Below are 13167 nucleotides of genomic sequence, written 5' to 3'. Positions count from 1 at the left end.
CTAAAATGCACTCTCAAAACTATAATTACGTTATTAGATATTACACAATTCAAGGGACAATATCATGAACATTCATCATTGTAATTTTATTGATTACCACTACATTTTCTGTTTTGTTTTCCAGACTGGCTCATTTCCTCCACAGTACTTACTACGTTAACCGATGGAGTTCCTCTGTGGCACATTTATCTTTCCATTAACCCTTTCCACTTACCTAGAAAAGCCCTTTCCGCAGCTGATGCAAATGTAGGGTTTTCCCACTGCTCCGTCGTGAGACCGAATATGATAGGTCATCCGGTCCTTCCGCTTGAAACGCTGGTGACAGATGGGGCATTCAAATGGTTTTTCCCCTGAATGCGAGAGCTTATGGCGATTCAAGTGGTAAACATCCCTAAAAGCTTTACCACAGAGCTCACAGGCCACATTTTTCCTCACTCTGCCTCTCTTACGGGGACTGTCAAGGCTGCTCGAAGAGGCCAGCAGATTGTCCCCGAGTCCTGGAAGTTGATTCTCCCCCGACCCCAGTTCCACATTCAGCCCCGTGTGCTGCGCCTCGTGGAGCAGGAGGCGGTTAGAATTCTTGAACACTTTCCCACAGAAGCTGCAGGGGTAAAAACCCTCGTCCCTCATTGCTAATGGTGCTGTGAGCAGTGGCAGGTCAAACAGAGGAGCCTTCCGAGGCCGTCCTCGCCCCCTCTTGATCAGCTTGCCATGGTCAGGGCCCATTGAGTTCATTGGAGCCTGGAATTGACCAGCCATCAGGGTCGGTGCTGCAGGCGAAGTCATCAAGCCATCCATCATAGGTAAAGAACCCTGTAGGGGCGGAAGGGCAGGAGCTGGGGCACCTGGGCTACCTACCTTGACATCACCTGCACCCTGTAGGTGTCCATTTTCCCCTATAAAGTTGCCATTGGCACAAGCAGCGGCAGCCAAGTCCAGGGCAAAGCTGAAGTCCACATTTGCAGGGCGGAATACCATCATGTCTCCCCTGGCTGGTGGCACCATGATCTGGACGTTGGACTGTTTGATGACCTCCTGGCAAATCTCGATGACCGACCTCATGAGCAGAAACTTGGCGGCCGTCATGAGCTCGGGGAAGCTCTCGAGTCTCACCACGATGCGGGAGGTGTAGGCGAAGTCCAGTATGTCCCTGAAGACCTTGGCGCTGATGGTGTGCATCTCCAGCTCGCGGCCTTGGGCCTCGTCCACCATCGCGCCGAACACCGACTCGAAGTAGTCGCTACAGGCAGCCAGCACGGCCTTGTGAGCCGGGAAGCTCTCATCGCCCACCCGCAGCACCACATCGCAGAAGCGGCCGCCGTTCTTCCTCTGACCGTTGAGTTTCTTCAACATGTCGGCGCTGTGCTGGCTCACCTGGTAGGTGTAGCTGTTCCAGGACTGCTCGGCAACCCTTTCCATCGCCGCCGCCGACTACGAGCCGCGACTCGGGGGGAAAAATCCGGCCCCCCCTCAAACTCCGCTACTGAACAACACGGTTTAAAACCAGGTGGATTTGAAAAGGAGCGCGCGGTGCAAAGCTCCGCCTGCCGCCGAGCCGAGCGAGGGAAGGCCGCGCAGCGAAGGCCGGGGTGAGCTCGGCGCTGCTTTTGTTCCCCTCACAGCCGCCGGGCCCTGGCGCCGCGGGAGGCTCGGCAACATGGCAGCGCGGCGCTTCCTGTCAACTGCGACCCCTCCCGGGGGCCTGGGGAGGCACTGGCTCAGGGTGGGAGACACTGGGGGCGGGGGGGGGGGGGGGAGAGACACCGGCTCGGGGTCGGAGACGCTGGTTCGGAGCGGGAGGTCCCCGCATAAGGTTGGGAGACGCTGGCTGTGATGGTGGGAGACGTTCTTGCTCAGGGGGGAGGGGAGGGGGGGCACAGGCAGTGTGGAAAATAGGTTCAGGGGGTGGAACACTAACTGAAGGTGGGGGTGAGCGGGGCACTGGCAGACGGTAGGGAGGTGACGGCCGGGGATACTGCCTCAGAGTAGGATGGTACTGGCTCAGGGAAGGCGGCGGGAGGATGCCGGTGCGATGATAGAGCATGCTAGCCGAGGATCGGGAACACTTGCTCATGATAGGTTGTAGCCTCAGAGTGGAGAACATTGGCTCATGCCAGAAGATACTTGTTGATGCTAGGGGAATTGTTCAGAATGACAGATACAGATAGGACAGGATACACTGGCTCAGGGCAGGGAACTGGCTCAGGGTGGGAGGCACCAGCTGGACATGCTGGCACAGGCTACAGGATACTAGCTGAGTACTGGGAGAGAACACTTGCTGAGTACTGGTAATAGGTCCAAAGTGAGAACACTGACTCATGGTGAGAGACATTGGCTCAGTAAGGGGGATTCATACAGGACAGGATACACTGGCTTAGGCAGAGTAAACTTGGGTTATTGGCTTGAAGTGGGTGATGTCAGCTGAGAATGGAGTACTGTGGCTAATGATGGTGGATAGTGGCTGAGCAGGAGACAGTGAGGATGCGGCTAAAGAAGGGGAACGGTGGCTCGGGGAACAGGTTCAGAGCTGAGGGCACCAAGTGTCCGATACTGGCGTGGAGGACAGTTTGAAAGTGGAGAAGATCTGATTCAAGGGGATACTAAGTTGAAGGAGGCACAGGAAAACATTGGCTGTCAATCAGGAACACTAGCTCTTGAGGACACTGACTGAGAGCAGGAGACCCTGGCACGTGGAAGACTACAGATTTAGGAATACACTGGAAGACTACAGTGGAAGACTACAGATTTAGGAATGTCAACAACTGGAGGAGTACAAAATCTGGGCTTTGGAACTTGAGTAACAACTAAGGTTGCTCAGGTCCACTCATTTGTCTGAATACATGTTTTAGAGAGTGCAAGTAATGTGATGATCATAGGAGGCAGGCAGTTCAGGAGACCTGAGGGCATCTTGGCCACTAACAATTATTTGGTTCTGAATACAGATGAGGAAGATTGGCTTCACAGGGATACAGCCAAAGCTGAGACAATAGTGCCTTGGTTGGCTCAGCTGTACAGGGAGGGAAGAGAATGCTCAAGACAGCAATAGATACAGAAATTTCAATAGTCTGGGGAGCAGGCAGGTGTTATGTTGTTTTCATAGTGCCAGGGTCAAGGAAATTACCATTTTACATTCTGGAGGGATAAGATTATTTGTCAGAGACTGTGGTCCTTATATGTGACTGCAACACGGGTAGTGAAAGAGTTGAAATATTGTAGCTCAGTTTTAAGAAATATATATTTATTTATATTTAATCTGTTTTTTTATGATGTGGGTATGCCAGCAAGGGCAGCCTTATTGCCCTTGAGTAGGTGTGAGCCACCTGGTCGAACCTGCTACCATTCTACCCGTAATCATTTTTTGGGGATATGGGTTTGTTGACAAGGCTAAATTTATTGTCCATCCTTAATTACCATTGAGAAGGTGTGGATCACCTTGTTGAGCCTGCTACCATTCTACTGGAGAAGGTTGCCTAAAGTACGAGTGGGAAAGGGAGTTTCTGAGTGACCTGAGGAAATCCTGTGTTTTGTGTATCTATTGTGGATCTCAGTAGTATTAATCTCAGAATAACCGTAGGTGCCACACACCAGTGAGTGTAGAAACAGGAGGACAGTAGAGGTGAATGCATGACAGGAGAGATGGTGCAAACATGAGGATGTTAGATTCAAGGGACACTGGAACCAGTTCTGTGACCTGCACAGGCTGGATTGGGCACCCCTCAACAGGTCCACGATCCATATGCTCATGAGTCAGATTTCTAACACTATTGGAGTGGTTTAAAACATAATTGGCCTTTTGAAGGGCCAACAAAGAGGGATGTTTGTTGGTTAGTTACCTCCTTAAATTGGAGAATTCAATGTTTAATACCGTGGGTTGTAAAGCTACCCAAACAGAGTTGGATCCAGAATTAACTCAATTGTTGAGTTAGTAATGGTAGATGAGAGTTTGTGTGAATATAAATATATATTTGATAATTTGACCTAATGAATGTGATTTGATAAAGAAGTTAGCTTATATTATAAGAAGATGGATTCTTCTGCCCTCCTACTCTACGACCACATCTTGACCCAGAAATTGCTCCACTGCGATTTCTCCTCAAGGTATGTCCACTTTGAAGAAGTTCTCCTTCTCTCTTCGACGAGAGTTTAGCAACATGGTCTCTCGTTGCTCCCCCTCTGTGATTTCTCCTGTCCTCCTACTCTACGACCACATCTTGACCCAGAAATACCAGCATTTGCAGATATTATAATTGGTCATGTGTTTGATAGAATTAAAGTTTTTGATCAGGAATATGAAAATGGGCAGAAGAATCTTAGTGAGAGAGTGTGAGGATTACAATGGTGAAACAAGGCAATATGATATAATTCACTTAATACGAAGGCTGTGGTTGCGTGGAGTGCAGAGGAGATTCATCAAGATGTTGCAATGATTGGATGACTTTTATCATATCATATCATATCATATATATACAGCCGGAAACAGGCCTTTTCGGCCCACCAAGTCCGTGCCGCCCAGCGATCCCCGTACATTAACACTATCCTACACCCACTAGGGACAATTTTTACATTTACCCAGCCAATTAACCTACATACCTGTACGTATGTAGGTATGTACGTCTTTGGAGTGTGGGAGGAAACCGAAGATCTTGGAGAAAACCCACGCAGGTCACGAGGAGAACGTACAAACTCCTTACAGTGCTTACTCCTTACATGACTTTTGTCATGGGAGACACTGGATAGGCTGATTTTGTTTTATCTGGAATAAATATGGCAGAGGTGACCTGCTAGAAATATGTAGGGTCTTTTTCCCACAGTAGCGGTGGAGGAAACAAGAAGGCATGGGTGAGGGGATTTTTAAAGGGGATTTGAGAGCTATTTTTCCATGAGGGTGGTTGATATGAGGCGGTCGAATCAGATTTAAGAGGCATTTTGACAAAAATAAGCAATTCATAGAAGGATACAGCCCTAGTATGGGTAAATTGAATTAATGTAGGTGGGCAAAAAGGGTGGCATAGATGTGGTGGGCCAAAGAGGCTGTTTCTGTGCCATAAGTCTCGATGATTGCCATGAGGGAGCACAAGGGACATGAAGTCTATGTCCACACATCTTTAAAGGTATTTGAAAGGTAAACAACGTGATTAAAAAGCCACACAGGATGCTTTCTGTTAATAGCAAGCAGGTTACTGCTAGAACCAAAGGTACACACTCTCACTGCTCCTGAGCTGGAATCACTGGTTCAGAAGCAGCAGTCACTGCTTCAGGAGCAGTGTGAGTAGGGCAACAGGAGGGGTATCAATAGTTTGGGAGCAGTAGGAATGGGGCTCACTTGTTCAAGAGCAGTGGGAGCGGGAGACAGTGGTTCAACAGCAGTGGGAGCAGGCTCATGCGGGTTCAGAAGCAGTGGCAGTCAGGGACTATGATGCAGGTCAGTGGAAGATATACACAAAATGCTGGAGTAACTCAGCGGGACTCTGGCAGTACTTCTGGAGAGATGGAATGGGGCGACATTTTGGGTCGAGAGACCCTTCTTCAGACACGGGTTTAGGAGAGAACACAAAGTGCTGGAGTAACTCAGCGGGTTGGGCAGCATCTCCGGAGAATATTAATGGGTGATGTTTTGGGTCAGGACTCTTCAGATTGATTGTAGGGGCAAAGGGGGGGTTAAGAACACTGGGAGAGAGGAGGCAGGACAAAGCTTAGCAGACAAAGGTAGGCACGGCGGGGGGGGGGGGGGGGGGGGGGGGGAGACAGAGTCGGCGATTGATAGGCAGATGGTTGGAACAAAGACCAGAGATTTGTGTAATTTTTTTGTAAACTAGCATCTGTAGTTCCAGGAGCAATGCGAGCGAGGGACACATTCAGGAACAGTGGGAGCCGGGGACACTTGTTCAGAAGCAGTAGGAGCGGGGGGGACACTTATTCAGGAGCAGTGGTAGCCGGGGGCACTTATTCGGGGGCGGTGGGAGGGGATCGCATTCTCAGCACGGGAGTATGGCTGCATTCTTTCATTGAAAGAAGTTTTCAGGAAAGGGGAGCTGACAAAAGGCGGGCGGGGGGCATGTTTCCATAGAGCACGATAAGCATAAAATAGAATGCGGTGGAAGAACAAAGGAGAAAGGAGATGGATGTTAATCATAAATATATACATGTAAAATATATCTCGGTGGCATCTTTTTCACTCAATATAAAGTCTGGAAAATCATGAACTTAAGTTTATGTTTTCTTCAAACATATGAAAACATTTATTTCCTGACAGATCTCTCCTCGCCAAAACAAAAACTCGTCATGTCTTTCCAGGAAAATCTCGATAATGTTTCAAAAATAACAGCACACGCGTTTTTCTTCTGCTCTATTTCTCCTTTTCCGAATTTTAAAAATCGGACAAGTATTTGACCAAAACGTATATGTTGATACAGAGGATGAACAAACAATTGAACAATTTAACAAGTTGCACTGCAAATGGTGCGGACCAAAGCTATCACAAACAGCTAAGAATTTCTGACACCCTGAAAAGTGATTTGTTCTCTGTGACTTATAATTTAGTTGAGAAAACATGTTCAGGAAAAATGTTACAATGTCCACAAATAGTTTTTAACACTCATATTTTTCAGCGAACTTTTTTTTGACCTACCCATGTACCCTTGCTTTTGTCAGAGGGAAAATAAAGTAAAGTTGTCAATATTTTTATGTTACTCTTTACTAAGTTCACTTTCACAGTCAAAGTTATGAAAGTGCACTTTTATTTTTTTTTAAACTTTACATGTATTAAGCTATTACGCTATAAAGCAAGTGCAATGTTTGGAGTTTAAAATATCATCTCTGATTACCAATGTCTAAATGAAGTTATTTTGTTAATTCTGCAATTATATTGCATATGTTCCTATTTAGAAATCAACTGTGATGCCCTTTACCGCCATAGACTGATGTCCTTCTGTACATACATTCCCATCGTCAATTAAGCATGTAACGAATATGATTCTCTTGCATTCATACAAGAGACTGTCCCACCCCTTTCACTCACCTGTTCCAGCTATTTTGCTTTCAGTTTGGCAAAGGGTTGCAGCTTTGCATTTCCATCTTTTCATTTCTTGGGATGTCTTTCTATTTCCATCCGCAGATGCCGCTTAATGCGCTGAATTTCCCCAACAATTTGTTTTATAGTACTCTTGCTTCTTGAAGAGCAAGAATTTTTCTGAAAAGCCTGAAATGATTCATTGAATGCAAAAAATAACGGCTTGCTTTTACTTTGTTTCCTTCATAATTTGAATGCACCAAAGTCTTTACAGCTAGTGAACTGCTTTTTGTAACATATGTGACGTATGTAATAACATTGGTGTTTTACAGAAGCACCAGTTTAAAGGACTCCATTGTATGACAACTGTTAACTATGCTGTTGCTATAATATTAAAAATTTAATGTTCCAGACCTTGTATACCTCTGTAGAGAAAGCCACAATAAGAATGTTTGTTCTGATCCTTTTATTTAATAATAAACTCTTCCTTGTAAAATTTAAATAACAACCCAATCTACTTTACAGGATACAGAAATATTTAAACAGAAATATTTAAAGGTATTTCAATTGTTTCTTTATTATCATGTGTACCAAGATAGAGTGAAATACCTTTTTTTGCAGATCACATAAGCACAATCCCTGGTTAGTACAGAATAGCCCACTGATTCTATATACAAGAGTCACCATTTCGGCACCATTTTACAATCCTAGCTGCAGCTGGCCACAAAGGTCCATTGCAGCCGTTGCCTCCATTCCGATCGTCCCTCTACTTGTATTGTATCAGATCTTAAGACATGTTCAATTTCCAACCTTTTATGTGATAAAAAGTAACTTTTTCAGTCAGAGAGTTGTAAATCTGTGGAATTCTCTGCCTCAGAAGGCAGTGGAGGCCAATTCTTTGGCTGCTTTCAAGATAGAGCTCTTAAAGATAGCGGAGTCAGGGGGTATGGGGAGAAGGCAGGAACGGGGTACTGATTGCGAATGATCAGCCATGATCACATTGAATGGCGGTGCTAGGCCGAATGGCCTACTCCTGCATCTATTGTCTATTGTCTAAAAAGGTAACTCCACAGATACTGCCAGACCTCTTAGTATATTCAGCATTTTCCATTTTAATTGAGGGATAAACCTAATTGTCCTTAATGTCACCAATCTAATTGCAGCAGTTGCATTCATCTGTAATAGTACTGGAAGAAGTGACCACCTCGCAGTCCTTGTGCCGACAAAGTCCTATCATCGCACTGAGGACTGCTGCTACTCTTCTCCCCCCCCCCCCCCCCCCCCCCCCCCCCCCCCCCCCCCCAAACATATCCAAAAGGTACACTTGTTTTCAAGAGGACTATTCACAAGGGATTCCTGAACCTTCTGCCTACTCCCTTTCCTGGTAGTCACACATCTATTCTCTGCCTGTACCTTAGGCATGACCATCACACTATAACTCCCACACCCATGGATGAACCTGAGGATCCCTAATGTAGTCTGTAGGTTTGGGCGGAGTGTGCTGACACCGTATACACGATGCAGATAAGGTGACGCGGGCGGGCGGGCGGGGGGGGGGGGGGGGGGGGGGGGAAGGGAGGAAGGGGGTCAAAGGCGCTTTGCCTGTTGTAGGGACGTTAACACATGCAGATGAATGCACAAATGTCTACACAGCACTCACACCAGCACTCACACATGCACTCTGTGCCTGGATTGGGGTTGTGAGGCAATTATTTGGGTTTCTGTTTAAGTAGGATGCTGATCGTGACAAGACTATTCTGAGAATTTGTTAGGAGGAAATGGGATTACCTTCCTCTTGAAAGACAAACTGAAATAAAGTTTGCTGTCTTCATGGTGGGTTTTGCTATCAAGAATGAACTGAACTGGTGCCTCAATGAACTCCTCTTGACCCTCCAGCTCACTCTAATACAGAACAGCATGTCAATATCATTGTCAGAGCTTACAAGTTCTTAGTAAAGTCATAGAGTGATACAATGTGGAAACAGGCCCTTCTGCCCAACTTTCCCCACACCGGCCAACATGTTCCAGCTACACTAGTCCCACCTGCTTGCATCTGGTCCATATCTCTCCAAACTTGTTCTATCCATGTACCTGTCTATTTCTTAAATGTTGGGATAGTCCCAGCCTCAACTACCTCCTCTGGCCCCTTGTTCTATACATCCACCACCCTTTGTGTGAAAATGTTACTCCGATTCTTATTAAATCTTTTCCCCTTCACCTTGAACCCATGTCCTTTGGTCCTCGATTCCCCGACTCTGGGCAAGAGATTCTGTGCATCTATCCAATTTATTCCTCTCATGATTTTATCTTGGCTATGATCACTGAGTAATATTCAAGTTTGTTAACTGCCAGGATTGTCAATGCGTGCACTGACCTCCTGGGTCCCGAATGTCCTAGCGTGGGAGGACCTTTGCTGTGTGTAGCTTCTTTTAACATATTGGGTGGTCATCAAGTTGATATTTTGACCACGCACGAAAGATCTGACTTGAGTTTGCAATATCAAAGATTGCTTTATGCATAATTCTATATGTCCTCTGCGTTGCAAAGGATGGATCTGACCAAGTTGAGCAGAAATATTCCTTTTAGTTGGACCGCCTATACCTGAAAATGCTTCATCTAGAAGAATGTTGTATTTAATGAACTTGGTACATGTGTGGCCGATACCCAGTAGCTGCACTGTAGTGATACTCGGTTTCATCTGAATGACAAAATGGAATTTGTTTGCAGACCCTTGATGCATTAACCTCAGAAAAATATAGAACGATGTACCAACCTTTGTGCATGGCTAATTTAAGCTGTATGTAGACCCTGGATAAGCAAGTGGGCTTGAGGCTCCGTTTATCTCTGATGTCATAAAGGATGGTCTGGCCATGTTCCTTTGAAATTAGTTGGACCATTAGACAACACCTGTCCCTCCCAAAGAACATCCATCAGAACACCTTTGATCATAACTCAGTGGTCTGCACAAACTGTTATCAGAGGCCTGAGCAGAAGTGGAGGAGGATCCTATGGAGTCATTGCCTGAGCAGACTGTCAGAATGCCTCATTACCCAAACTTTGAAAAAATAGCTTGTTTAGTTCATCATGATACAAGACCATCCTGTCAGATCTTTCATGCATGGTGAGACACTCCAAAGACATGCAGGTTTGTAGGTTATTTGGTTGAGTATAAGTGTAATATATAGATACATAGACAATAGGTGCAGGAGTATGCCATTCTGCCCTTTGAGCTAGCACCGCCATTCAATGTGATCATGGCTGATCATCCACAATCAGTACCCAGTTCCTGCCTTCTCCCCATATCCCTTGATTCCGCTAGCCCTAAGAGCTCTATCTAACTCTCTTTTGAATGCATCCAGTGAAAAGGCCGCCACTGCCTTCTGAGGCAGAGAATTCCACAAATTCACAAATATCTGTGTGAAAAAGTTTTTCCTCATCTCCGTTCTAAATGGCCTATCCCTTATTCTTAAACTGTGGCCCCTGGTTCTGGACTCCTCCAACACCGGGAACATGTTTCCTGCATCTAGCGTGTCCAATCCCTTAATATTTTTATATGTTTCGATAAGGTCCCCTCTCATCCTTCTAAATTCCAGTGAATACAAGAATAAATTCACCCTAGTATGTGTAGGGTAGTGATAGTGTGCGGGGATCACTGGTTGGTGTGGACTTGGTGGGCCTAAGAGTCGATGACTCTGACAATGGAGGAGGCCTAGAACAGAAAATCTGAAGAATGGTCTCGACCCGAAACATCACATATTCCTTTTCTCCAGTGATGCTGTCTGACCCGCTGAGTTACTCGAGCTTTGTGTGTCTTATCTTCTCATAACTTTTGTATTTAATTTCCCTCACAATAAAGAATAACATTGCGTTAGCTTTCATAATTGCCTGCATGCATGCCTTTTTCACTCAAAAATCAGAGTTCTTTAATTTTCACTATTTAGATAATTTACATTTTTTCCTGCCAAAAAAACAATTTCACATTATAATCCATTTGCCAAATCTTCATGTCCATTACATAACTTACTTTCTACCTATCTTTTCAATATCAGCAATTTCGCAACCATACTTTATCCATGGTACTTCATCCAAGTTATTTATACAAATTGTAAAACTCACAGGCAGTAGTACCCATCTCTGATGCAGCACTCCTTACATCTTGAGGACCTTGACTCCATGCATAGGGAGTATGCACGAACCCTGCATTGAGGACAGAAAAAGTTCACCACCTCACAAACTGCCCACATCCTCAGCCACAGTACAGATATTGTCGGCTGAAGGGTCTGTCCCTGTTACTGTTCTACTCTCATAAGCTAAGGGTGTAATCACTATTATGTACCTCATTGCATTTTTGTTTTATCTGTGCTTTCTCTGTAGCTGTATTGCGATAATGCTGCAACACTACATCCTTATGTACATTAATTGAATCAAGCCTACACTGAGTGTATGCTTGACAATATAACAAGTCAATATACATGTTGCAGAGCTATCTTTTATTCATTATCATTACACCATTATGTCTTTCGTACATTATATGTCCATTACGGTTCTTTGTCAAGTCTTTGACACGATTTGGCATGGAATTGATGAGTTTCCAAGGATATTTTCATTTCAATACAACAGCTAAATTATGGCCTCGATGAGCTTCTGCCGTGTAGTACAGTCCTTTCCTTTCGGTCTATGCTTGATAATTAACCACAGATTCTTTATCAGATTCAGGTCAGGTGAGTTACCAGACCAGTCCAAGTTAACTATCCCCTTCTGCTGGGTCACCATCTTTGGTGTGTAAAGTCTTGCTGGAATATCCCATATACATCTGAAAAAGTCTTTGCTATCTCCGGCACCACTCTTCTCTGCAATACTTCGATGTATTGTAGGGATTTCATTATTTAATCAACTGGGTGCAGTGGACCAACATTGTAGTAGATGAAACAACCCCAGAACATTATCTTTTCATTTTTGGATTTGGTTGATTTGGCATTTTCTCACTGGCTCTCCAACTGATCTCCAAACATGTCGACTACCATGACCCTGAAGTAAGAAAGTGCTTTTGTCACTGAATAACACCTTTCTCCACAATCTTTATATTTTAACGAAAACTGGTATCATTTCTTCTTCAGCACAGCAGTTGAAAATTGTTTTTTCATATCGAACTGAAGGCATATTTCACAGAAATCACTCAAAATGAATACCCAGATAGTGAAAAATGGCCAGAAACTTTTTTTCAGAGAGATTTAGAAGGTTTCAGAAAAATATAAGAACAAATGGTGGACAAAGAAATTCATCATATGAAAAAAAAATAGCAAAGTCAGCCTGGGATTCAATTAATTTGAACAAGGATGTACATTCTGCATGCTGATATTTTTATCTTTTCCCTACCTATTGTACTTGTCTATGGGTTGATTGTACTCTTTGGTAGTATGATTTGACTGGATAGTACATAAAGGTTTTCACTGTATCTCAACACACGTGACAATAATTAACCGGTACCAATACCTTCTGCCCCATCTGTGAAACAGTGAGACTTCATCGGTCACCTCAGAACATACAAACCAGAATGGAAGCAAGATATCCTCCAGCCTGGAAAGAAAATCTTGCCAACAAGAAAAAAGGACTTGTGCAAACCGTCTCTCTCATTCCTGTCAGCCAACTCTCACCTATCCTCGCCAATACGTTATATCCTTCACCGTGAGCTTTTATTTTCCACGATGACTTGTAACTCTTCAAGTCACAACTCTGCAGCTTGGACATGGATCATCTCACAAAACTTGCCCACATAAAAATCTAAATGACCTTTTTTGGCAACCGGTACCCACCACGCGAGCGAAACATGCACGAGATAGCCCAGCTGTTGGCGGTTGTGCAGCAGAAAAAAACCAGAAACAGACTTTTGAAGCGACATACTAACGAACCCCCCAAAGTTTTGCTTAGTCTCATGTCTGTAGATACTACTTTTAAAGGCGATACTTAATGCATGAGGGGAGCTCTACCCCGCTTGGCCGACGAACGGTGAGTGAGTCACTTCAAGAGGCTTTGGTCACCCATCCCTTTAAGAGGCTTTGGTCGGGTGTCGCTGAGCAACAACAGCAGGGAGGCGCATGCGCAGACCCGTCCCGCCCCCTCACCTCCCCCCGCGACGACGACTCCAGTTGAACGACTGA

At 45.0% G+C, this 13167-nt stretch overlaps 1 protein-coding gene across 3 annotated transcripts in view; it reads right to left on the bottom strand.

Annotated features, from left to right (window-relative positions):
- The window catches only part of patz1 (POZ/BTB and AT hook containing zinc finger 1), a 50564-nt gene extending 48813 nt beyond the window's left edge, over window positions 1-1751 (bottom strand). For all 3 annotated transcript variants that reach the window (XM_078421320.1, XM_078421319.1, XM_078421321.1), the window contains exon 1: window positions 215-1751. In XM_078421320.1, coding sequence (XP_078277446.1) covers window positions 215-1419 — 1205 coding nt within the window. In that variant the 5' untranslated portion in view covers window positions 1420-1751. The remainder of the gene's footprint in view (window positions 1-214) is intronic.
- Window positions 1752-13167: the final 11416 nt, after the last annotated feature.

This window comes from Rhinoraja longicauda, chromosome 25 (genome assembly GCF_053455715.1).
Source record: "Rhinoraja longicauda isolate Sanriku21f chromosome 25, sRhiLon1.1, whole genome shotgun sequence".
In the NCBI taxonomy this organism is placed as follows: Eukaryota; Metazoa; Chordata; class Chondrichthyes; order Rajiformes; family Arhynchobatidae; genus Rhinoraja; species Rhinoraja longicauda.
Note: the sequence above shows the minus strand (reverse complement) of the source record. Positions and strands in the feature narration are given on the sequence as shown.